This window comes from Lytechinus variegatus, chromosome 5 (genome assembly GCF_018143015.1).
Source record: "Lytechinus variegatus isolate NC3 chromosome 5, Lvar_3.0, whole genome shotgun sequence".
NCBI classification, from domain to species: domain Eukaryota; kingdom Metazoa; phylum Echinodermata; class Echinoidea; order Temnopleuroida; family Toxopneustidae; genus Lytechinus; species Lytechinus variegatus.
The window spans coordinates 29000668-29024754 of record NC_054744.1 but is presented as its reverse complement, the minus strand read 5'-3'; the positions used below and the strand labels follow the sequence as shown (position 1 = coordinate 29024754).

The following is a 24087-nucleotide window of genomic DNA, read 5'->3' as shown; positions in this document are numbered from 1 at the left end:
ATGGTTTGCATGTAACTGAAATAAAACTAAGTGTTACGGTTAAATACCACAATGGGCAATTTCAAGTTCGGTGTTGGTGCTGGACGCGCAATTTTGATTGCCTTCCAATGCTCCAACACCCACACACAAACAAAAGAGTTCCCCTAAATGGTTAAAATTTTATTATTGGTTAGTCTACGCCTAGTGAGACTCATCACAAGACCAGCCTCGTTGCTATTTCGGTGCTGTGCTGATGTAAACACCTACACCGAATGGTCATCACCAAACTGGAACTCGGCCACTGGGACAACCAGTCTCGTTGGCAAGGATCCTCATATCAAAATGTGCAATAGGTTATGCTGCTCTGATGGGTGACTTTTCACAAAATTGTTCTTAATAGCGACAAGTTTATATATGATAGACGGTTTTCACAAGGATTCAAATCTGACTAGAAACCGCACTTAATCCAGTTTTGTGGGTGAATAATACTACTAACAAATGCGTCACCACATTGGTCAGATCATGATCATGGGAATCATTCCCCCTTACTTATCAACAAAATTAATTTTAAATATCATGTGCTCGTTGTACTTAAGGATTTTTAGACAGACTTAACACTTTGTGAAACACCCCCTGGAGAATAAAACAGTCTCCATGAGATCCCATTCTCATAATCAAGACCTTATTATATGACCCTCCATATATATCCTCCTGTTTTGTTTCTTCGAGTAGCGTTGCTAAGGTCATCTTAGCCCCGTGGTGTGTGATCTTAATCATCATTATAACCACAAGCCTTTGAATGACAGAGCTAAGGTCAAGTGAATGCAACTCATGAGAGAGAGAGTTTACAGGAATAATAAGGCTAAACAAGCAGGCAGAGACACAAAGAAAAGATAGTGTTGAAGACAGAGAGAGGGATACAAGTATAAACAAGGATAGAGAGATGACTAAAGAGGAACAGAAAAAGAGATAAAGAGACTTGAAAGATAGAAAAAGAAAGACAGAGAAAGAGAGAAGGAGCTGAAGATGGTTAGAGGAAGAAGGCAATTACAAGGAGAGAGAGAGAGACGAGAGTGAGAGATAAAACAGAGACAAATAACCAGAGACACAGAAAAAGAGAGAGACATAAGAGGAAACTTGATTTGTGGTCAATGATACATTCCAGTTAAATACCTTGAGAAACAAACATGTGATTCAAGTTGAAGAGGAAAGGCAAATTAAGTTTCATTGAGATGCGCTCATACTCATGAACTATTCTGTCACACAATCAAGGATAAGGGATGTTGCCACAGGATCGATCAAATAAGGGGCAAAAATTCCAAGCACAAGTGGCTACTTAATTTTCTTTCGACCACTTTCTCTGAAAGCATGCTCCTTGTAACGAAAATGGGATTAGGCACCAATCTGCTTTCAGAGAGGGAATGTTTCATGAATGTTGTCTGTAATATTTACTGAAAAATTTCCTCTCGGCCAATCAGACACAAGCATTTCAGTAGCTTATAACAAATGTCAGTGAAAATGACTATTTGTTTGTGAAATGCTCCCCTTGTGTTGATATATCCCAAATTATAATGTCCAGGACAAATTCTAGATTTTGACACCACATTCAATTTACTATTTAATAGAAAAGGCATTCATTCTTTTAAACCTACCATTAGGCATATCATAAAATTCATATCAAATATTCTTTGCAAGGTTAGCAATAAATCTCACATTTTGAACCAATAATGATGTTATTTCAACCATTCTTCAATCTCAATAAGAAACTTGGATGTGATTGCAAAGAATGAAACAGCACCATCAAAGGTTAAAAGCAATGACTTAAATTAAGAAATATCTTGCACAATACAAAACTGCCTCCTCCCAAATCTCTGTCCCATTGCACAAAAATTGTTATCGATAGCAAATGCTTCATTTCCATCACAACTTTGCTGCAGGCCAATCATATGCCATTTTTTATGTTAACAAGTTTTGTGAAAGGGATCCTGGAGATGGTTGTAAAACAAAGGGACCACATGCCACTCATTGCAATAAATACAGAGAAGATAACCATTCACTCAAATAGAGTCAAAGGTCAACTCTCAGGGATGCCACTTCGTATTGATACAAATGCCTGAAAATCAGCTAGAATGAGCCATTTTTGGCACACTGAATGCTTTCTATGGCATAAATGTAGGGAATTTATGATACAGCAAACAAGGTCTTTGAGGACAATAAATACTTCAATAGAATTCAGTTGAGCTTCCACATACAGCTATTGTATAAAAGGAAATCTTTCCCAGTCACAAGGTAAACAGGATTTGTGTTGCCTTGTTCTAAGTATTAGTTTAAGTAAAGCCATGACAATGCGAAAAAGGGAAAATAGTATTAGTGCCACATGTGTGGTGGGAAATCTATTTGGATGATCTGTTTTCTTCCGTGGAATCCTATTGTAGTATTTTGCATCCTTAGGAACTTTCCTGTGCAGTAGCATATATTCCCTAGTAAGTTGCTTGTCTGAATTCAGACTATAGCCTGAAAAGGGGCATCCCCGAAATGAACATCAGCTAAGAGGTCAGAGGTTACATCATACCCATACCACCTGGCATGCCACCCATGCCGCCCATTCCAGGGTGACCACCTCCTGGGCCACCCTGGGGTGGTTCTTCGGGTGCGAGCTTGATGAGGTCGTCGATACGCAGGATCGTGATGGCGGCCTCTGTGGCAAACTTCAGACATTTGATCTTGCAAATGGCAGGTTCCAGAACACCGAAGGCTCTGTTGTCTCGCACGATTCCTTCAACCAGGTCCAGACCAACCCTAAGAACACAAAAATAGAAATTGTTCAACAAACTGAAGCATGAAACCTGGGAACATTTACTCTCAACCAATATGATACTAAACGTAACAATTCCACAAAATAATCAGTATTTTGTACTTCCAACCCCAATTTTTTCTCCATCTTGCTTGCCTTCACTTGAACTGCCAAATCATGACCATTTGAGAGCATTATAAATTTTCAAATGAACTAGAAAACAGACACATGTATAGTGGGTTGGATATCTATATTTTTCAAACCTCTTAATTTATTGACTACTTGTATTGAATAACAACCTGTATGAGAAGACCAAAAATTTGGTTAATCATGAACAGATCTCCTCATTAAACTATGAATAATTCAAGGAAAATGTTAATAAAAGACCACTTAAAAAAAGTACTAATATTCTTGCATTAATGACCTCATCTTGGAAAGAATTAGCATAATAAACTACAAGTCTCTTACCACTTAAGATGCGAGTGATCGGCCTGAAGCTGCGATGTGTTATGGTACGCCCTGAGCTTAGCCACCAGATCAACAGAGTCCTTTGCAGCGTTGACTGCAAGGGTCTTGGGAATGACCAGAAGGGAGTTGGCAAACTCTGCGATGGCCAACTGCTCACGTGAACTCTGCAGAGGAAAGCATAAGTGAATATAGCGGTATTTGGTCAACAGGGTTGAACTGTTGAGAGAGCAATTCCACAATGCACATCACACCGCCCTCCCCTTCATTCTCCTGAAGATGACAAGGACATACTTAAACAGGACTTTAAAGTCAGATGAGCATCATATTCCATGGGGAGAGAGTATTTGCTAACCCTAGACTTTATGAAAAGCCTTGGAAATACCTTAACAGAGATATCTTTAGGGGAAAGCAAACTCACTCTACCATCGAGATATTCTCCTGCAAAGCCTGCTTAGCCTGGGCTGTCAGGTTGGGGAAAAGTGAGATGATAACTTCACCATAGGGCAATATTAAATAACGTCTGCTGGTCATAAATCTTGTTCTACTCTTGGTGATTTATGTCCAAATGGTGTTAATCCCCAATGAAAACACAAATGATCTGCCTTTAAGTCATCTCCCCCATACCTGACTTCTCCCTATCAACTTACCAATGAGGTTGCTAGATTCTCCAAGTAAATGGAGAGTGCGGATTCCACGGCTCCTCCTCCAACGACCACAGACCTGCTTTCGATGACACGCTTGACCACACAGAGGGCGTCGTGGACAGATCGCTCCATCTCATCACATTGGTTGTCGTTGGCTCCACGCAGGATCATGGATGCTGCACTCCTGACCTTGGGCCTGTGTAATACAGTTTAGAAAAAATCATACAATATTCATGCTGATGAATGCTATTTCCAAGAAAAAATCTAATACCATTATTAAAGAAAATACAAACCACTGTCCATGACAACAACAATGCATTCAGTAAAAAAAAGAGAAACAAAATCATTTTGATCAATGAAATTGCATGTAGCTCTTTATCACAAGAATTAATGTGTGTTGAATTGCACTGCTTATTGCATGCTTTATCTATTTTGCACATTTGAATTGGATAATGGCCTAGCGGATTGAATATTTGAACAATAATGCACTAGTTTTTTAGAGGAGAAACACTGGAAGACAGGAAATAGGGAGCACCTTGATAAAAGAATGGTGAAAAGACAGATTAAAATTTCTAAAGCTTTCCGACAGCCTGAATTCAAAATTTCAACCATATTTGCAAATTTCGGCCGGAAGGCTTCACATGTAGCAGAATCACTAATACTACATGTACATGTAGATTGCAACGCCTATAAAAAGGACAGAGATGTTCATGTAACAAAAAGAAATAGGCGAGAGGACATACACAATCTTGATTTGATCGAATTCTTTATTATGCCCAACCACCATTAAATTCACCAGAACAAGCGAATCTCGCGACAAGTTTCTGCTTATTAATCATTAAAATTCACTACCATCACATCAATTTCAATGGAATAAATGCTTTGTTTATCAATTTATAACTGAAAAATCATTTTAACATTAGCCATCAAGGGTGAAACACATGCCACAATGTCAGTAGGCAAACAGATTTGGCCGGTCACTTTACCACTAGACCACAAGCAGTTGATGGCAAAATGTATGCTCTAAAGTCTGAACCTCCTCTCTAGAGTAATTCTATCATTTCACTTCACTTTACATTTTATCAGTATCCTAGGAAAGATTCTTGTCAATTTATGTGTAGTGGTATCTTCTTCATTGCCATGGAAACCTTCAAAAATTACTATTTTAGGCTTAATTGATTTGGAATTGCACAATTTCTAATTACAGAAATGTCAACTTACCCCTTGATGAGGATAAGTTCATCATCTGAGACACGCTCCTGGACAACCTCCTCAGCCTGTCCCAGCATACTAGCTTCAAATGTTTCTTCACCTTCTAAGTTAGCCAAGGTGACTATTAATTGAGCTACATGGCAAATAAACAACAAAATATAACGTCATTAGGAAAGTTGATTTCACTGCATTGATAAGTAGGAAATAAGTAAGGGCGAAGACAAGTTTCAACCTCATGAAGCCACAAGCAGCCCTAAAACTTGCATTATTGAAGGATTTGGGGCGATCATCCTGTCTAAAGTTGCCAAATATCTGGCACAAGCAATATGCAAGAAAGTTTTGAAAATATTTTTTTTTAAATACAGCAGATAAATGAGAAATGCTTTTTACGGCATAACTGCTAGTTGAGCAAGAATGTAGCCTTTTAAATGGAAGAAATGGCCTCCAAAATTTAGCAATTGCTCCAAGGTACTGTAAAGAATAATAACAGCCCCTAAAAGGTAAAAAAAAATATAAATGGAACATCATTTCTACTGTCATGCTAAGATACCTTAAGAATCAAAGCCCATTTTTTTTCATTTGTTATAACTGTTGATCATTACTGCTGGAAGTGAAATATTTCCTACTATTCTTGATTTACTTTTAATACTCTCGAAATGTATGGATGAAATTCATAAGATCATAAGGAATTATCACACACATTTACCCCCAAAAAATCCTACATTTTTATTCATAATTTTTGATATTTTTTCCTTAATGCCGGCTTGAATAAATTCCATAAATTTCAAGATTTCAATGGAACATGATGAATAGATATATTCTTTTCATAGAATGGGTAATGACGTTTATATCACACAACATGGGGAGTAGCTGCTCGTCTGTGACCTCACTGAGTAAAAAATTCTGTTATTCTTTAAAGGATTCTTCTGTTTCTCAAATTTATCCTGCTTTTATCAAAAACAACTTTCGACAAAGGGAACTTCCCCTTTAACGTTTCTTACCTCCCGTTGACTTAGCAATCCTCTTCAGGTCCTGTTTCTTGCACCTCCTTACAGCCATCGCTCCGGCTTCTACGAAGTACTTGAGACAGAGATCATCAATACCACCGGTGGTCAGAATCACATTGGCCCCAGTATCCAAGATTTTCTGAATCCTCTCCTTGGTGATGTCAGACTCTCTGAAAAGTTACCAGGATCATCAATAAGTTCATCTCAATTTTTTTTGTTTTACAGAGGATAAACTTTTGCAAGCCTAAAACTTGCTATGAATTCAGCGGTATTATGATATTGTTTGCATTCATAATTCTTACTAAACGCCAGTAGATAAGTATGGATCTTTATTTTTATGAATTTATGGATTCATCAGTATTTTTGTTATATATAACAGAGCAAAACTAGCTTGAATCTAGCATCACAGTCATGTACAATCATGACCCCTGGGGCCCGTTGCAGAAAGAGTTGCGTTTAAACGCAAGTCAAAAAATCGATCGCCAAGTCCAAAATGCGCGCTGTTGATTGGTTGAAAATCAAGTAATTTTTAGAGATGTGTTTGGTTGCAACTCTTTCTGCAACTGGCCCCAGTACTGTAAATGTATGGTGTACCGTTGTGCTCTTGCCTTACATACATATATACATGTGAACACAACACGCTGATTCGGACACACAGTCCACCATGATCACACTTCAGGTAAATGCTTGAATCAACATTCTGTTTTGCCATCTGGAGGAAATCAGGACAGTTTATAGTTCATTCAAGGAAGTTGCAAAGGCAAAGACAAAGAAAATTATATTCAAAACAAATAGTCTTTTCCCTAGCTTCTAATACTTGCTACTTTTTTATTGTAACATATCTTCTAAACAAGACCAAGGCCTGCCCTCCGGCAACTACATTACCCTTGGATAGACCTTATGCATTGATGTCATCACGCCACCACCTTAGAGGCTGAAGTCATTGCCTTGCATGTGTTGGTGATCTGCAGCTGGCGCATCTATAAATACTCCGTTTACGCATATTCCTACATCATCTGAGGCTGGGCGCTATGATATTATGACATCATATGCAAAAGGTCTACCGGTATTTGCAACTTCATAAAAATCCAGTCTTATTTTGCACCCACCTTTGACGGATGGCATCAAGTTTCTCAGGGTCGTCTACGATGACATGGACACCTAGATGCATCTTGGTCTTCTGAAGGCTGAAGTCTAGACATGCAATCTTCGCACCTGTAATTCTCTTGGTCATTGCTACCGGGGGGGAATACATAAATTACATATTTCAACATTTCAGATCATGTAGATAAAATGTGTTTGCATTTACTGATACTCTGTGACATTAAGGATATTTGTTTCTTCTATAAATTGTACTACATGACAATTATAAAAGGGGTGCAATGGATGTAAGGGTCAATTTGTACTGTGTGACTCACCGTATGAACAGAATAACAGGTTATTAGACAAAAAGGTGAGTGGACGAAATGGCAATTGGACCATGTAGATAGTAGACAAAATGATGATAGACCAAATGATAGTAGATGAGTTGGTAATCAGACGAATTGGCATTAGACCAATTGGAAATAAACCGTACATAATGCCCTTCTTTCTGCATCAAGAAAGTAATGATAAACATTACACCAACTTGCCCCGACTCCTAATCAAAGTATGTTGCCCGCTGCCCCTAGTTAACATTAATCAGGTTTGCACACAAGATAAAGATTAGCTTACCTTGTGATGCTACAGTACAGTTAAGAGCATATCCTGGAACAAGGACAGTTTCTTTCGAACTCTTCCCATGAGCCTTCAGGAGATTGATAGCCTTGATGGGACACTTGATGGCGCCCTTCGCATCTGTGGTCTTGACGGCCTGAGCAGCCTCGTAGATCATCTCTGACCAGAACTCTGGATCCCTGAAAATAACCAAAAATATGGTGATTAGATTTAATCGAAGCTTTGGCAAGGTTTTTCCTGTTATTCCAAATTGTATGAAAGTGTTCTGATCATTAAAGATAAAAGTAAATTGTGGTAAGGATTTCAACATGAGTATAATGTTCAGAGTCCAAGAAAATGTCCATCCAATTGTCTGTATGTACATGTATTTATAAATAAAGAATTATATGCCGTTCCTGGGTCAATCCACGTCAAATCAACCAATTTTCAGACAATTTGTCACCCGACCCTCTTCGATTTTCTTTAAACTCGCACCAAATGTTGCCCCAAGTGTCTGACGAAAAAATCTGAAATATTTTGCCCCAAGGTCAAATGGTTGCTAAGATACGGCCTCCCATAGCAACCAATGCGCACTCAAAGAAATTATTTTAAATAAAATTGCCTATTTTTGATTGACTACTGCAGCAAAGTTTGATTGATTACAGTCTTCATTTTAAGTAAATTGGAAGAACTTTTTGGTCTAAACATGCAGAATATACTGTAGCGCAGACCTGTCAACCATATTTCGCACACGAGGTCACCGAAAATGGCGTTAAGCATCCGTGTCAATGATTTCAGAAGCATGTTTGGAGGCTCATAAATCCGAAACTAAATTAGCTTAGAACCAAATATTATGCACATTTATGGACTTTCATATACTCAACAGAATTTAAAAAAATTGACCCAAGAGTGCGTGTCGTTTTCCTGTAGGGCGCCCTCAAAGTTGGATTTTTTTCAAAAGATGCCAAGTTCAAGGTCACGGATCACCTCACGTCCCATCGAGGAGGGGGACCAATTTCTGTGTTTTGATAGACATTTACCCATATTTTCACATGTTACTTGAGAAATTTTGCTACCGGAATGTTTAGGGGCTGATTTGCGCATTCCAAAATGGTCGTAAACACCCTAAATTTGACGTTAATGACACATAAATGCTTTTCAACACTTTTCAAATTGTGATAACTCAAAGATGAAATGCCAAAAGACATTGATATCTTCTGTGATGATAGTCTGTAATTGGTATTAAAAGGATATATCTTCAGAAATAGTTTCTATTGTTGGTAATGACCTTGAAAGCACACCTAAAATTCAATAAAAACAGTAAATTGGCTAATTTTCCAGAATCATATGGCATTCAAATGGGTGTTTACATTGACTTTCAAATGGGTGTCATTTCAATACAAAGGGTGAGCTTAAGCCAAAACTTGAAAGACATGTTCAACTTTTGTTCTACTTTAAGCAACATAAAATATTTGAACTCAAAGCTATAATATTTGACCTTGAAATTATTCCAAATATAGCTAATTATTGCTTCATAAGTATCATATTCAAATCGCGCGTGTACATTGCACTTTGCAACACATTTCAAAATGGATTTTCTCATAGAGAGAATACCTGATCAGGCTGATATTTGCAGTATTGGTAGTCTGTAATGAGTTCTTGGAGGATCTACAATTTAAGTACCTATTCTCTCATGACAATGAAGCAACAAATAGCTATATTTGGAATAATTTCAAGGTCAAATGAAATGGTTTTTCAGTTCAAATATTTTATGTTGCTCAAAGTAGACCAAAAGTTGAACATGTCTTTCAAGTTTTGGCTTAAGCTCACCCTTTGTATTGAAATGACACCCATTTGAAAGTCAATGTAAACACCATTTGAATGCCATATGATTCTGGAAAATTAGCCAATTTACTGTTTTTATTGAATTTTAGGTGTGTTTTCAAGGTCATTACCAACAATAGAAACTATTTCTGAAGATATATCCTTTTAATACCAATTACAGACTATCATCACAGAAGATATCAATGTCTTTTGGCATTTCATCTTTGAGTTATCACAATTTGAAAAGTGTTGAAAAGGATGTATGTGTCATTAACGTCAAATTTAGGGTGTTTACGACCATTTTGGAATGCGCAAATCAGCCCCTAAACATTCCGGTAGCAAAATTTCTCATGTAACACTTGAAAATATGGGTAAATTTCTATCAAAACACAGAAATTGGTCCCCCTCCTCGATGGGACGTGAGGTGATCCGTGACCTTGAACTTGGCATCTTTTGAAAAAAATCCAACTTTGAGGGCGCCCTACAGGAAAACGACACGCACTCTTGGGTCAATTTTTGTAATTCTGTTGAGTATATGAAAGTCCATAAATGTGCATAATATTTGGTTCTAAGCTAATTTAGTTTTGGATTTATGAGCCTCCAAACATGCTTCTGAAATCATTGACACGGATGCTTAACGCCATTTTCGGTGACCTCGTGTGCGAAATCCGGTTGACAGGTCCGCGCTACAGTATACTCTGCATGTTTAGACCAAAAAGTTCTTCCAATTTACTTAAAATGAAAGCTGTAATCAATCAAACTTTGCTGCAGTAGTCAATCAAAAATAGGCAATTTTATTTAAAATAATTTCTTTGAGTGCGCATTGGTTGCTATGGGAGGCCGTATCTTAGCAACCATTTGACCTTGGGGCAAAATATTTCAGATTTTTCCGTCAGACACTTGGGGCAACATTTGGTGCGAGTTTAAAGAAAATCGAAGAGGGTCGGGTGACAAGCATTGGTTGATTTGACATGGATTGACCCATGTATGTGCCAAAGGATTGTGGATGAACTTGAGTAATTGCTGAAAAATGAGTAAAATAAGCATCACATTCTGGAATGATGTTGGGTCTTTTTCCTATCAATAATATTAATAATACACTGTCCCACATGTGCTTATCTGTGTTGTCAATCTTCAGTATGATCATTTTCTCAGCAAAAATTTCATAATTTTATGAAGTTCAGTCTATGGAACTGTACTAGATTTAGATCCATGATTAGTAGTGAAAATTGTCCTTGGTTTTACCACCTGCATGGATTTTCTCATGAAATCAGTATGTTTACTGGAACTACATTCATTTATAATGATAATAATAATAATAATAAAGATTATCTATTAAGCGCATAATAGAAAAAGCTCTCTCTCTGTGCTTTACAGTGTACGACATGAATATTAACATAATATAAAACAAATCTTACGAATGCAAACAAGCTAAATGATAGAAATTGCTAAAATTACAGCATTAAAGTAAAACCAAGCATAATTAAATCAAAGTTAAACATAAGACATTTGTCAATGAGGATATGTAAATATTTATTAATTACTGTAAAATCGGGATAAACTAGCGATATATGGAATTATTTTAACATTGTTATATAAATGATATAAGGATTTAGGAAAGAATCAGGCAAGTTTTAAGTAAAGATTTAAAGGACTGTCGTGAGAAAGCATGGCGGATCTACAGAGGGAGTGAATGCCAGTATGTTGGGACTGCTACGCCAAAGGATCTTTTGCCAGGATTAAGTTGAATGACGGGGAACATGTAGGAGATGTTGTTCAAAAGAACTGACGCAGCATGGTGAAACACAGGGTGTAATCATGTTGGAGACATAGGAGGGACTCATTTATCTTTTAACCATTACTTGAAATACTACACAGTTCAAAACATACCTTCCTATAAGCTTTGACGACATTGATGTCTTTGCAGCATTGATGATGCTCTCCTTGCCTAAATCATCTGTGCTTATTGTTAAGTGTTCCTGGATGTATCGACATGCTTCCCTGTTAACAAACAAGAAAGAAAAGAAATTAAAACAGATCTTCAGCAGAGGGTCAAGTCAGGTGCCATAGCTCAGTTAGTAGCAGAGCAAAACATACAAGGGAGCTGAGCACGATTTTGCCTATGAAATGCTCAAAAAAGCAAATAAAAAAAAAGCAATAAAAAGGGCCTCAGAAAATGTCCATTCACTTCAATATCAATGCTTATCAAATGTTGCAAATTTAGACAGTAGGTTGGGAAAAGTAGCCCTTGGAAATAAAAAAAACAAACTTTTTTTGCCTGGTTTGTAGAGGGACAGTCTTGCAATCCCCCAACTATGGTTTAAAAATGAACTAGTCAGAGAGCTATTTCCCTTTGGTAATGCATCTATTCACCTTACCAGGTCCACTGGATAGGACATGATGCCATTGGTCCTTTGGTCCCTTACTAACTAGTCCAGATTGGACCTTGGTGTTTGAAAGTTCCCTTTCCCAAAGCTAACATAGAGGGCACAATGTCTCCCAATCTCTAATCAGCCCCAATCCACTCATCTTCCCTCCCCACCAAGATGAATGGATTGGCGCTGATTAGAAATTGGGAGACATTGTGCCCTCTATGTTAGCTTTGGGAAAGGGAACTTTCAAAAACCAAGGTCCAATCTGGACAACTTACAAGCATTCTTCCCTTTTTGTAGTCAATTAAAATAACAACCACCATGATAGCAATACAAACCATGAATTGTAATTTAATAGATGAATTGCCATAGACTTACAATTTTAGTACATGTAGCTTGTAGAATAGTGACTTTATCCTTCATGTGACATAGCCCATGATTTATCTACTTTTATGAATATGGCTACAGTTTTGATATCATGATGATGAAGAGTATAAAAAGATAACCGGTCTGTGAAAAATTTCTGAAATTTATCAAGTGTCAAATGACAGGACCTGTTGCAAAATAGTTGTTACAACAAATTTGTGATAAGAGTTAAAAGGTTTGAAAATTATTGCATATGATTGGCCTAATCTAATTTATAATAGAAATTAACATACATGTAAATTACTGATGAAAATTAGTTTCACAGATGGTGCCTGGGTATTTTGAGTTGCAAGACAAATGGCTGAAAAGACATGTTTTTCTTTCTTTCTCAATGAAATACATGTAACAGGGTATATGACTTCTCATTTATACCTCACCTTTCCCACAGGTGCCATAAGGAGAGTTGGAAACAGCCGTTTTATCTAATTTTATTCATACCACCCATATGTAGCTGGTACAAAAAGTGTTACAACAGCTGTTTTTGACTCGGCGTACGGTGGCCGTATGGGAAATATAACTGAGGTAGTAGAACTCATCTTTTTTTTCCTAACTATCCTGTTCTTTTTTTTTCATATTCTCTTTCCCAACTTTCTTGAGTAATTGACAAATTTATGGAAGATAAGACCCAGGTTTTTGAAGCCCGCCCTCAAGTGACTTACTTGCACGCTAATCTGTATCCACTGATGATTGTTGTAGGGTGAATCTTCTGTTTGACAAGCTCATCGGCCATCTTGAGAAGTTCAGCTGCAATAATGACCTGTGTAATGTGTAGAAATAAAAATTAATACATCTACAGTTATACAAATAGATTGAAAAAAAAATATATATACATGTATACTAAGAGGATAATGGCTAGCTTGTTTGGTAGAGCAATGACCCCTCATAATCTGATGACCCAGTTTTGAAGGAAGTGCAAGACGATATGTTTTTAGGTTGATTCAAATTAATAACTTTTTAGTTTTGCAGCCGATTCCAGATGGAGTTGAGTTTTAGCACAAACAATATGCAAGTTACAAATGCATGTGCTCCTGATTAGATCAAATGAAGTTGTACTGGATTGCAATTCTTCTTGCAAAGCCCCCCCCCCCCCCCTCAACCGGCCACAACCAGTCATGGTATAATCAGAAAAGAACATATTTTCAAGGGAAATAGCAACGTTGATCTGGTACTGCACAGTGGCTGCAGGGTTCATGATCAATTGGGCAAAACAAATTTTCACTTTTTCTAACAATACATTTTCATGGATTTTTTTTTCATGAATTTTAACTCTACTTACCACTGATGTTGTTCCATCTCCAACTTCTTGGTCCTGGAGATCAGCAAGTTCTACCAAAATCTTAGCAGCTGGATGTTCTACTTCAAGAAGTTTGAGGATGGTCGCACCATCATTAGTTACTGTTACATCCTGTCAAATCACAAAATAAAGATAATGACAATGGAGTTGATGAAAATTATTGGTGGTGGTGGTGATGGTAGTGGTGCCCGTGGTGATGTTGGTGGCGGTGGTTGTGATGATGGTGATGGTGGTGATGATGGTGATGTTGTTGCTGGTGATGATGGTGATGTTGTTGCTGGTGATAGTGGTAGAGATGGTGGTAGCAGACTAGCAATGGTGATGATATTGATGGTGGTGGTTGCATCTGTAATGTTGGTGGTGATGGTGTTGAAAGTAATGATGAAGATCTGCTGAGGTACATGTAGGATGATGATGGTGGTAGAAGTGGTGGTGGTGATGTTTATGAAGGTGATTGGTGACTAATATAGTGGCAGTAGTTGGTGGTGAGGAATTTGCAGAATTTGCATGGTACCATAGACACAAATGTACAGATAGAACTTTGAAAGATCTTTGAAGATCTTTAAATCAGCTTTCACTTCTAAACTTGAATAACTTTTTAAACCTTCTTATATAGCTTGAAATAAAAAAAATTGTTGATAAAGGGTTAAAATAATTCAATAAATGATATGTTTATGTGCAGTAGGCCTATTGGGTTTGGCAATTAAACAGCTAGCTGTAACTAGATAAATGATGGGTTTGGTAAATGATTTAAATTAGGTATGGCTTTGCTCACTATAATAATCTTGAGGACATACATGTATCAACATGTCTAATAAAATACCATAGTAAACAAGTTTTGTTTTGATTTTTATTAAAAAAAATAAGACTATTGAACTTGAAGAAAATGAAACTATAAAACTTCAATGTGTGTAAAAGAAGAGTTTTATAAACTGTGATTCCACCATTTGACAAGAATAACAAGTTAATTTCTTTTAAATCATGCTAAAACTGTGTACAACTGTGTGGTTGTACAATATTTTGATGGCTACAGGATTTAACTGTGCATCTCATCCAACACCTTTTTAACTATAAACGGAAAGAGTTCCTTTTGCGACAGCCTCCCCTAGCCCTAACCCAAGTAAATACAACATTTGAACCCATAATGTTTTCCAGGAATGTATTGTACAACTTACCCCCACGTCATCAACCAACATTTTATCCAATCCTACTGGACCAAGAGAGCTTTTGACGATGTTGGCTATTGCAGCAGCAGCCATTACTGTTAAGGGAAAAGAAAAAATACCCATATTAAAGTGATGTAATTCCCATATACACACACAATTATATCTAAAAAAAAACATCATCAATTAAACCTAGTCTAGTAAGTCTATCAAGTCCGAAGGAATTATTTTGGTGACCACGTAGTTATTTTTTTATTTTTTTTTTTTAAACAAGTGCACACCTAGTTACCAATAATGCATATAGCATTTCCATTTATTTGAAAGCAGGATAAAAGAGCATTGTAGATTAAATGCCTTGCTCAAGGACAGTGCCGCGGCCGGGGATCCAACTACGGACTTACCATGTATAGCCAGGCACCTTAGACCACTTGGCCACGGCAAGTCAGTTATGACGTGATCTGGACGATTGACCAATCAGCGGTATCTGAATCGCTGTGCGGAGACGATCTATCCGTTGTACATGTACACAGTCTATGGACGATTTGTCACTGTGTGCTCTTAGATGTATATTTCATCCCTCACTCAGGATAGACTCCATGACATACAATACATGTAAGACTTATTGGTCTGTAGTTTGAAGGGAGTATACAATCACCCTTTTGAATATGGCACTGATATTGGCTTTTTCCACACATTTGGTACTAAGCCTCATCCAAGAGAGTTTGCGTAAATAATGCTTAAATTTTTTGCACAAACATGTGCCAGTTCACGCAATACACGGGGATGAAACCCATCTGGCCCTGGTGATTTCGATATATTCAAACTCTCTAATTTCTTTAATAAACACTCTTCAGTAATAACAATTGTGTCTAGAATATGAACATCATGATGCTTAACAGATGGGAGAGGTCCATCAGGATCTTTAGTAAAGACACTAGAAAAAAAAAAAAAAAACGTTTCAATAGTGCATTTGATTTCCCTACATCTGATTCTGTCAATACTTTACTACTTCCAGTTCCATCCTGGTAGAGTGGTGGTATTCCACTCTTTACTTTTGTCTTGTATTTTGCATACTGCCAGAATTTCTTATGATTAGATTATACTTCTTTGGCAATGTTCGCGTTTGACTCATATTGTTTTTGACAATGTCTTGTTGCCGCCACTCACACGTATTACGAGGTAGCACGGCCAATATGGGAGACTGTTGTAAAGAATTTGGGTATCCATTTTCAGAGACAGTCTGCAGTTTGTGAGACCAATTTCCTTTGATTACATTTGCTGCAAAAGGAATACATGTAGCTTAGCGGCAAATAAAAATATAGGCAGATTCCTCATGAAAAAATTACCCCTTTTCACTGTCTACTTTTGTTTTGATAAGGATTTTTGCTGTCATCCACACACAAAACAAATGGGCTCCTGACATCAGTGAGACAAAATTTTAGGAGGAAAAAATTATGCTTTTGTTGGTGTTGTTTCTTTTGTTCTTTTGCAAAGCAAGTGTCCAATATGGGAGATTATCTCCGATATATTATTGGAGAGTCTCCATATTGGCCTTGCACTAGTTAGTCACTCATTCAATGAACTAAACTCGCACCATCCATGCCATCAGGACCATGAACCGTGTTTGGCAGTGGATTTCTAACTAGAGTGGGTCGCGCATGCTTCCGGTGTCCACAACACACAACTTCTTTCTATGCGCATCGGCATGTAACTGTATGTACCGTAAATGAACACTCGAGTGGAGTGGCCGCCTTCACTTTATCATGATGAAGACATGATCGTGTTATGTTTTCTTCTTCTTTTCTACAGTTTTGTCTCTATCTTTCCCAGGCTCTGTGCTTTTTCTTATCAATTTCAAGGTGTCATAATCAACTGGGAAATCATTTCCTTTGCCCCATGCATGTTTACTAGGTCTATGATGGTGGGCCCCAAGTCTGCGCACCTAACAATTTGAGTTAAGATTTAACATGAATTTCTTCTTATTTCACAATATCTTTAAGTTGATAATGTTCCTTACATCATAATGAGTTAGTGTGCCAAATATCTCATAAAAATTTGAAAGAAATATATGATTTTCTTGGATAAAACCTCGGGCATTCATTTTCAGATTGAAAAAAAAAATGGTACCCCATGTCTGCGCACTCATTCACTTTGCACACGATTCGGGAATTTTGATGACAAAAGGCTGCATTTTGAGACCGTCACATGAAATGCCCTGAATTCATTATTTTTCCACCATTTTGAGTCGGATTTTTTTATGAATACCTGTCTATGCATTGAATGTGCAAAGTTTGTGTTCGTTGCGTATATTTTACTAGAATCGCGCAGATATGCAGGTGCGCAGACTTGGGAGACCGCGCAGACATGGAGGAACTGACCATACATCCTAAGCTTCACTGTTTGAATCAGGGACAACTCGGACCACGGGACATCTCGGACCGCGGGCCGAGTTGTCCCACCCATTACGAGATTTTTTTCTCACAAATTTGCGTCTATTTTTCCGTAATTTCGAAATTTCTTGTAAAGATTTTCTAGAGATATGGTCTGATGGTAATGTTCTTCACTTTCTATTACTTTTTTTTCGCTGAAATAAAAAAAAAGTGTAATTTTAGGCGTTTTTCGACAGCTCGCGATTCCCATAGGCGCGCGTGTATTAACTGTGTCGGTGCTCGGCTCGGCCCCGCTCAATAACTGACTTGATTTTGTGATCATTTCTCCTCAAAGTACCACTTTTATCGCAGAAGATGGACTTTGTTGTATTCCATTACCTCCATTTTCTCATTACAAGGATAAAATTTGGTGTATTTGCACGATTTTGATCAAGTTTTTCACCTTTTTCTCTCTGGTCGCAAGAAGCGAACAACCGATGAACGGTCCGCTGCTCTTCATCGTAATTCTCCGTAGCTCGGCCGCCTAAACTGGCGGGGTGGGATTCAGACCGAATCCACAATGGAAGTGGGCGTGCACAGCAAAGAGCTGAGCTTGACTGAGAGAGTGAACTCGAGTTTGAAGCTTGGCAGTGTCGTATAGGCTCTGCCTTTTTTTGTAAATATATATTTTTCAATTTTTTCTATATTGATTTTCCCTGGTTTCGAGCTCTAAGATTGTAATGATATAATTATGCTTCAATTTCTTTGACTGAGTGTGACTATGGTGTGGATGTTTGAGTTGCTCAAAAATATTTTTACGTGGGTGGGGGCTCGGGGCGATTTCACTCCTGCCCCCTAAATGCGAAAAATATTCGGGATGTAGCTGTGTGGGCATGCCGGGCTGAGGGTAGCCCTCAATAAAAAAATGTGGGGGGTTTTTTGGGGGGGCTTAATTTTTCACTTTAAATTTATTATTTTTAGGCCTATTTTTTGTACATTCTATTTTTCATATTGAGTTTCCCTGGTGTAGAGAGTTGAGTTTTATGTTGCAATAATTAATATGCTTTAATTTCTTTGACTTTAAATGTGACTGTGGTGTGGATGTTTGAGTCGAACAAAAAATACTTTTACGTGGGTGGGGGCTCGGGGCGATTTCACTCCTGCCCCCTAAATGCGAAAAATATTCGGGATGTAGCTGTGTGGGCATGCCGGGCTGAGGGTAGCCCTCAATAAAAAAATGTCGGTTTTTTTTGGGGGGGGCTTAATTTTCCACTTTAAATTTATTATTTTTAGGCCTATTTTTTGTACATTCTATTATTCATATTGAGTTTCCCTGGTGTAGAGAGCTGAGTTTTAAGTTGCAATAATTAATATGCTTCAATTTTCTTTGACTTTGAGTGTGACCGTGGTGTGGATGTTTTGAGTCGAACAAAATACTTTTACGAGCTAGGGTGGTGGCTCAGGGCGATTTCACTCTGCCTCCGAAATGTGAAAATGATCTAAGTGTATCTGTGTGGGCATGTCAGACTGAGGGTAGCCATCAATTAAAAAAAGTGTTTTATTTGGGGGCTTGATTTTTAATTAAATTAATTATTTGTATTTTTTACAGGATTTAAAATAAAACTGATTTACTTTCTTTAATTTCATTTCTTGGTCTCAAGGGTGGATGTCAGGCTGCCGGGATGGAATTCAGCCACAATTGCCAATGGAAGTGGACATACTTGTACAGTCGTGAGCTTGGAGACTGAAGCCTTGCCCTACAGCTTAGAATATTTTTTAATCAAGTTTTAGGCCACTCAGTCTTATTCCCATTTGAAATATAATCAGGGCCGGATCAAAAATTTCCCTACAGGGCCGGGGGGCATTTTGTCTAGGAATTTTTGACAAAAGGTCTTTACTGCCAAATCACAGTAATTTTTTCTCAGGAAAAATTTGACAAGCAAAAAAAAAAAAGAAAAAAATGTTGTAAGTTGCCTTTTCAGTACTTTTTAAGGGGGCGAATGTGCCCCCTCCCCCGATTCGCCACTAGAACTTATGTCCATATTATTTAGTTTTAATTTTTACAGGAGGAAAGAATACCAAATTAAATAAGTTTTATGTTTTGCATTTTTACCAATTATTGTTTATTCAAGTAAAATGTATTTAATTTAGTATTGTTCCAAAATGCATCACCTAATTAACTTGTTTGAATTTAAAATGCAAACCTGAATAAAAATGAATTATGAACTTTGAATAAATAGAAAATAATATGTTATATTCTGTAAATTGTAATATTTTCAAATCATATTTTATCTCCATTCTTATCTTATCATTGTCTCCCTTTCTCATTATGTTCATCACTCTCATTTCAATTAAATTTATATTCTATTACTGGAATAAAAAAAGACAATACTCAACAATGAAACATCGATCAATAGAAAAAAAAACAAAGAAAAAGAGGGAAAATACAAAGAAATGACAGGTACAAGGAGGGGGGGGGGTAACAACAAGTCATTCTTGTCTGGGTTTTAAAAACAGGAGAAGAGTCGTCAATACAATATTGCAAATAGCAACTATGAAGAGGGTTTGGTTTTTATCAAATAATTTTTGCAGTTCCTTTGGAGTGATGTTGTTTTTGTTTCACCCATTCTAGAAAGTGAACTTTGTATCTAACACTAAGTTGCCCTAGTGTTGTTTTCCAATCTACATTTTCTAGTTCCTTGTATCATGTATGGATGAAATCATTTAAGGTGTACCAGTTAGAAAATTGTTGACTTTTGGTATATATTTACATTAATCATGCAAGTTGCAGGTATGATCACCTTCTCAATGACTCTTAAGACAAGCTTCTGCAATTAATAAAATATATTGTATTTACTAGATAATTTGAACAACTGGACCAAATTGTGGCAAGATTAATGAGCTATATATAAGTGACAATGGGAACCCGAGGCTGACAATGATATGATTTGAGCAAAGAAACAATAAAAATTTGATCAAAATCGGATAAGGAAAAACAATATTATCGCTGCATTTTAAAGAATGATTTGTATTTTTCTGGTGAAACAGGTCTGGCGTTTCTTCATGGATATTTAATCAGCAACCTCATACATGATGTCATATCCTCACTTGTTCTTTGTATTTTATTATGTGAAATTAGATTAATTTTTTAAAGTTGAATTCAATAACCCCGCTATTTGTTATCAGATTTTTATGAAATAAGCACTTTGATATGTGAATGTTGCTATGTCTACATTATTCATATATAAATATTTTCATCCCGGAGCATCCCTTTAAATGATTTATTTATTATTTCTTTTTCTCGAGAAAGAGTATAGTCTCTACAATAAAACAAGTGGAATGCCACTGGCGTTCTCACCTGCATCACGTGATTCAATATAACAGTAGTGCTGACTTTGAAAACTAATACAACTCGCACAAGATGTTCAGTGATACTGGGTTACTCTTATTTCCATGTAGATATGAAATATACCAATACATTTAAAGAGATATGATGGTAATTCAACAAATACCCCCAATGTGACCAAAGTTCATTGACCTTACATGACCCTTGACCTTGGTAATGTGACCTGGAACTCGCTGCAGGATGTTCAGTGATATAAGTTATGCTGTCATTTAATAACCTTCGGTTATTAAATGACAGCATTAAGATTTGATGTTGATGCTGCCGTCGGAAAAGCGGCGCCTATAGTCTCACTCTGCCATCCAGGTGAGACAAAAATCATGACATGCACAGTGATGAAAAATAAAGCAATAAAATGAATCTAATCAAAAAGAAAAACCACATGCTATGTAAAATAAATTAAATTTAAAATCATAAATTCGTCATTTTTATTGAATGAAGAATTTAATTTATTTATAATTGGAAAAAAGGATTACCCCTATTTTCTTTCAATGTAACCAAAATACTTGTAGGGCCTAATATGATTTTTCATCACATGACATGATTTTGAACAAAAATCAAGCCATATTTTTGGGTTATGTGGGACGGAATCTACATGGCGGCATTCGTGGGACGGATTTTTCTTCTTAAATCTATCTCTGCCATCTATTCACCTTATCCCCATCCCTCCCCATCATCCTCGTCCCTATCATCATCCCCTTGGGTGCAAAACTGTCCGCAAAGTTAGAGGGGACCACAGGCTGCAAAATTTGACAAACATTTAAAAAAAAGGTTATCGCCCAAATGTAGGGTAATTTTTAACCCCAAAACAATTGACAAGAAAAAAGAGGGGGTTTTCAATAAAAGGTCATTTAGTCCTAAACACATGTATCATTTCAATTGTGAATGATTCATTATTTTGTTCTCCATGAAGAAAAATAGTAGGGTGGACATTTGGTATTGTGTCCCCATGTTTTTGGTAGGGGGACACGTCCCCCCCCCCCGATTTCCTCCCATAATCATCCCTCACATCCTCGTCCTTCTCACCATCTCATGCACCCCTCTTATCAAGAGTCATCATCATCTCTCTTATTTATATCCCTCATGCACCTCCTCTTCCCTCTCATCATCAAGGCCCACCCCTTATCATCGCCATCCCTCACATCCTCATCTCCATCTCTTTCCCTTTGTCCCTCTCATCATCCCCCCCCCCCCTATCAAGAGTCATCAAGATCCTCTTATCATCACCATCTCTCACCTCGTCCCTCTCATCAAGGCCCACCCCTCGTTATCGCCGGTATGCTATCATCGCCATCCCTCACATCGTCGTCCCTTTTACCCTATATCCAAAACTCTGCTCTCTACACAAAGGAAACTCAATATAAAAATTAAAAATGAAATTGGCATGCCCACACAGATACACCTAGAACATTTTCACATTCGGGGGCAGGAGTGAAAATGCTCGGAGCCCCCATCCACATATTTTTTGTTCGGCTCAAACATCCACACCACAGTCACACTCAAAATCAAAGAAACTGAAGCATATTAATTATTGCAACTTAAAACTCAACTCTCTACACCAGGGAAACTCAATATGAAAAATAAAATGTACAAAAAATAGGCCTAAAAATAATAAATTTAAAGTGAAAAATTAAGCCCCCCAAAAAAACCCACATTTTTTTATTGAGGGCTACCCTCAGCCCGGCATGCCCACACAGCTACATCCCGAATATTTTTCGCATTTAGGGGGCAGGAGTGAAATCGCCCCGAGCCCCCACCCACGTAAAAGTATTTTTTGTTCGACTCAAACATCCACACCACAGTCACATTTAAAGTCAAAGAAATTAAAGCATATTGATTATTGCAACTTAAAACTCAACTCTACACCACGGAAATTCAATATTAAAAATAAAATGGAAAAAAAGGCCTAAAAATGATCAATTTAAAGTGAAAAATTAAGCCCCCCCCTCTCCAAAAAAAAAAATTATTGATGGCTAGCCTCAGCCCGGCATGCCCACACAGCTACACCCCGAATATATTTTTTTCGCATTTCGGGGGCAAGAGTGAAATCGCCCCGAGCCCCCACCCACGTAACTTATTTTTGAGCAACTCAACGCTTTGACTGCACGCCCACTTCCATTGTGGATTCGGGCTAAATCCCACCCCGCCAGTTTAGGCGGCCGAGCTACGGAGAATTACGATGAAGAGCAGCGGACCGTTCATCGGTTGTTCGCTTCTTGCGACCAGAGAGAAAAAGGTGAAAAACTTGAACAAAATCGTGCAAATACACCAAATTTTATCCTTGTGATGAGAAAATGGAGGTAATGGAATACAACAAAGTCCATCTTCTGCGATAAAAGTGGTACTTTGAGGAGAAATGATCACAAAATCAAGTCAGTTATTGAGCGGGGCCGAGCCGAGCACCGACACAGTTAATACACGCGCGCCTATGGGAATCGCGAGCTGTCGAAAAACGCCTAAAATTACACTTTTTTTTTATTTCAGCGAAAAAAAAGTAATAGAAAGTGAAGAACATTACCATCAGACCATATCTCTAAAAAATCTTTACAAGAAATTTCGAAATGACGGAAAAATAGACGCAAACTTGTGGAAAAAAAATCTCGTATTGGGTGGGACAACTCGGCCCGCGGTCCGAGATGTCCCGTGGTCCGAGTTGTCCCGTCCCCCACTGTTTCATGTGTGTCAATCATGTCATCAGTTGACTTGTCTCGATCATGTCGATTGCAATTTCAATCCATGTCAATTCCTATATAAAACTCACCATTTTGTGTCCTCACTGTATCTCCCGATGTCCTCTCCCCACTGACAGTCAACGGTTTTAGGGTAGACATGATAGAAGCTTTATATTACTGTTCATTCAACGACGAATAAATTACTGTACTTCTCCTTCGGCAGTAGATCCAACGTTACCGGGTTCGTTTCCATGCACGATTTCGATTAGGCCTAGGATCGATCTGCTGCACAATTTCCCATAGAGAAAATTATGCTCTGAAAGCGTGCATGCTTCTGTATATATTTGGTCGTTGATGGCGGTTTACAGCACATGAGCAACGTACTATAAATGATAGTGATATCAAAGAACTGCTCTTTCAAAAGCGTATTACTAGGTTATCGTAAAATGGTGATTAATTTACTCTTTCTATGACATGCCAGTCATCATCATCATAAGATTAATTCATTAATACTATACAAGAAATATTTTAGGTGTTTTAATAACTTATTTTAAGATAATTGTCAGGTTAAAGCCGAGAGTGTCGAAATCATTTGCACCTCGTATGTACTACAAGGGAAACAGCTAGACTTTTGTATCTTTGAATGATCAGTCTTTGTAGACCTACTAGAATTTTCTAATAAATCATTGAGAAGAACTGTGAGCAGTGTGAAAAGTTAACCCCAAAATACAAAAAAAATTGTTTTGAATTCAAAAGTAGGATTTT

The 24087-nt window shown here is 37.5% G+C and overlaps 1 protein-coding gene across 1 annotated transcript; it reads right to left on the bottom strand.

Moving 5' to 3' along the window:
* Positions 1-708: 708 nt before the first annotated feature.
* On the bottom strand, positions 709-23623 carry LOC121415887 (T-complex protein 1 subunit alpha-like). The gene is made up of 12 exons (XM_041609265.1): positions 23412-23623; positions 14891-14976; positions 13698-13826; positions 13081-13178; positions 11514-11624; positions 7818-7999; positions 7214-7340; positions 6099-6274; positions 5107-5230; positions 3889-4081; positions 3242-3405; positions 709-2778 (listed from the first exon to the last, which is right to left on the bottom strand). The coding sequence occupies exons 1-12, from the start codon at positions 23479-23481 to the stop codon at positions 2541-2543; spliced, it is 1698 nt and encodes a 565-aa protein (XP_041465199.1). The 5' UTR covers positions 23482-23623; the 3' UTR covers positions 709-2540.
* Positions 23624-24087: the final 464 nt, after the last annotated feature.

Bases quoted from the DNA above. Each gene is read 5' to 3' on its own strand.
- LOC121415887 (XM_041609265.1), bottom strand. From the start codon at position 23,481: ATGTCTACCCTAAAACCGTTGACTGTCAGTGGGGAGAGGACATCGGGA. The intron at 8,000-11,513 runs GTATGTTTTGAA...GGTTATTTTCAG, and splicing joins TCGTCAAAGCTTATAGGAAG to GGATCCAGAGTTCTGGTCAG. The intron at 2,779-3,241 runs GTAAGAGACTTG...TTGTGTTCTTAG, and splicing joins GATCACTCGCATCTTAAGTG to GGTTGGTCTGGACCTGGTTG.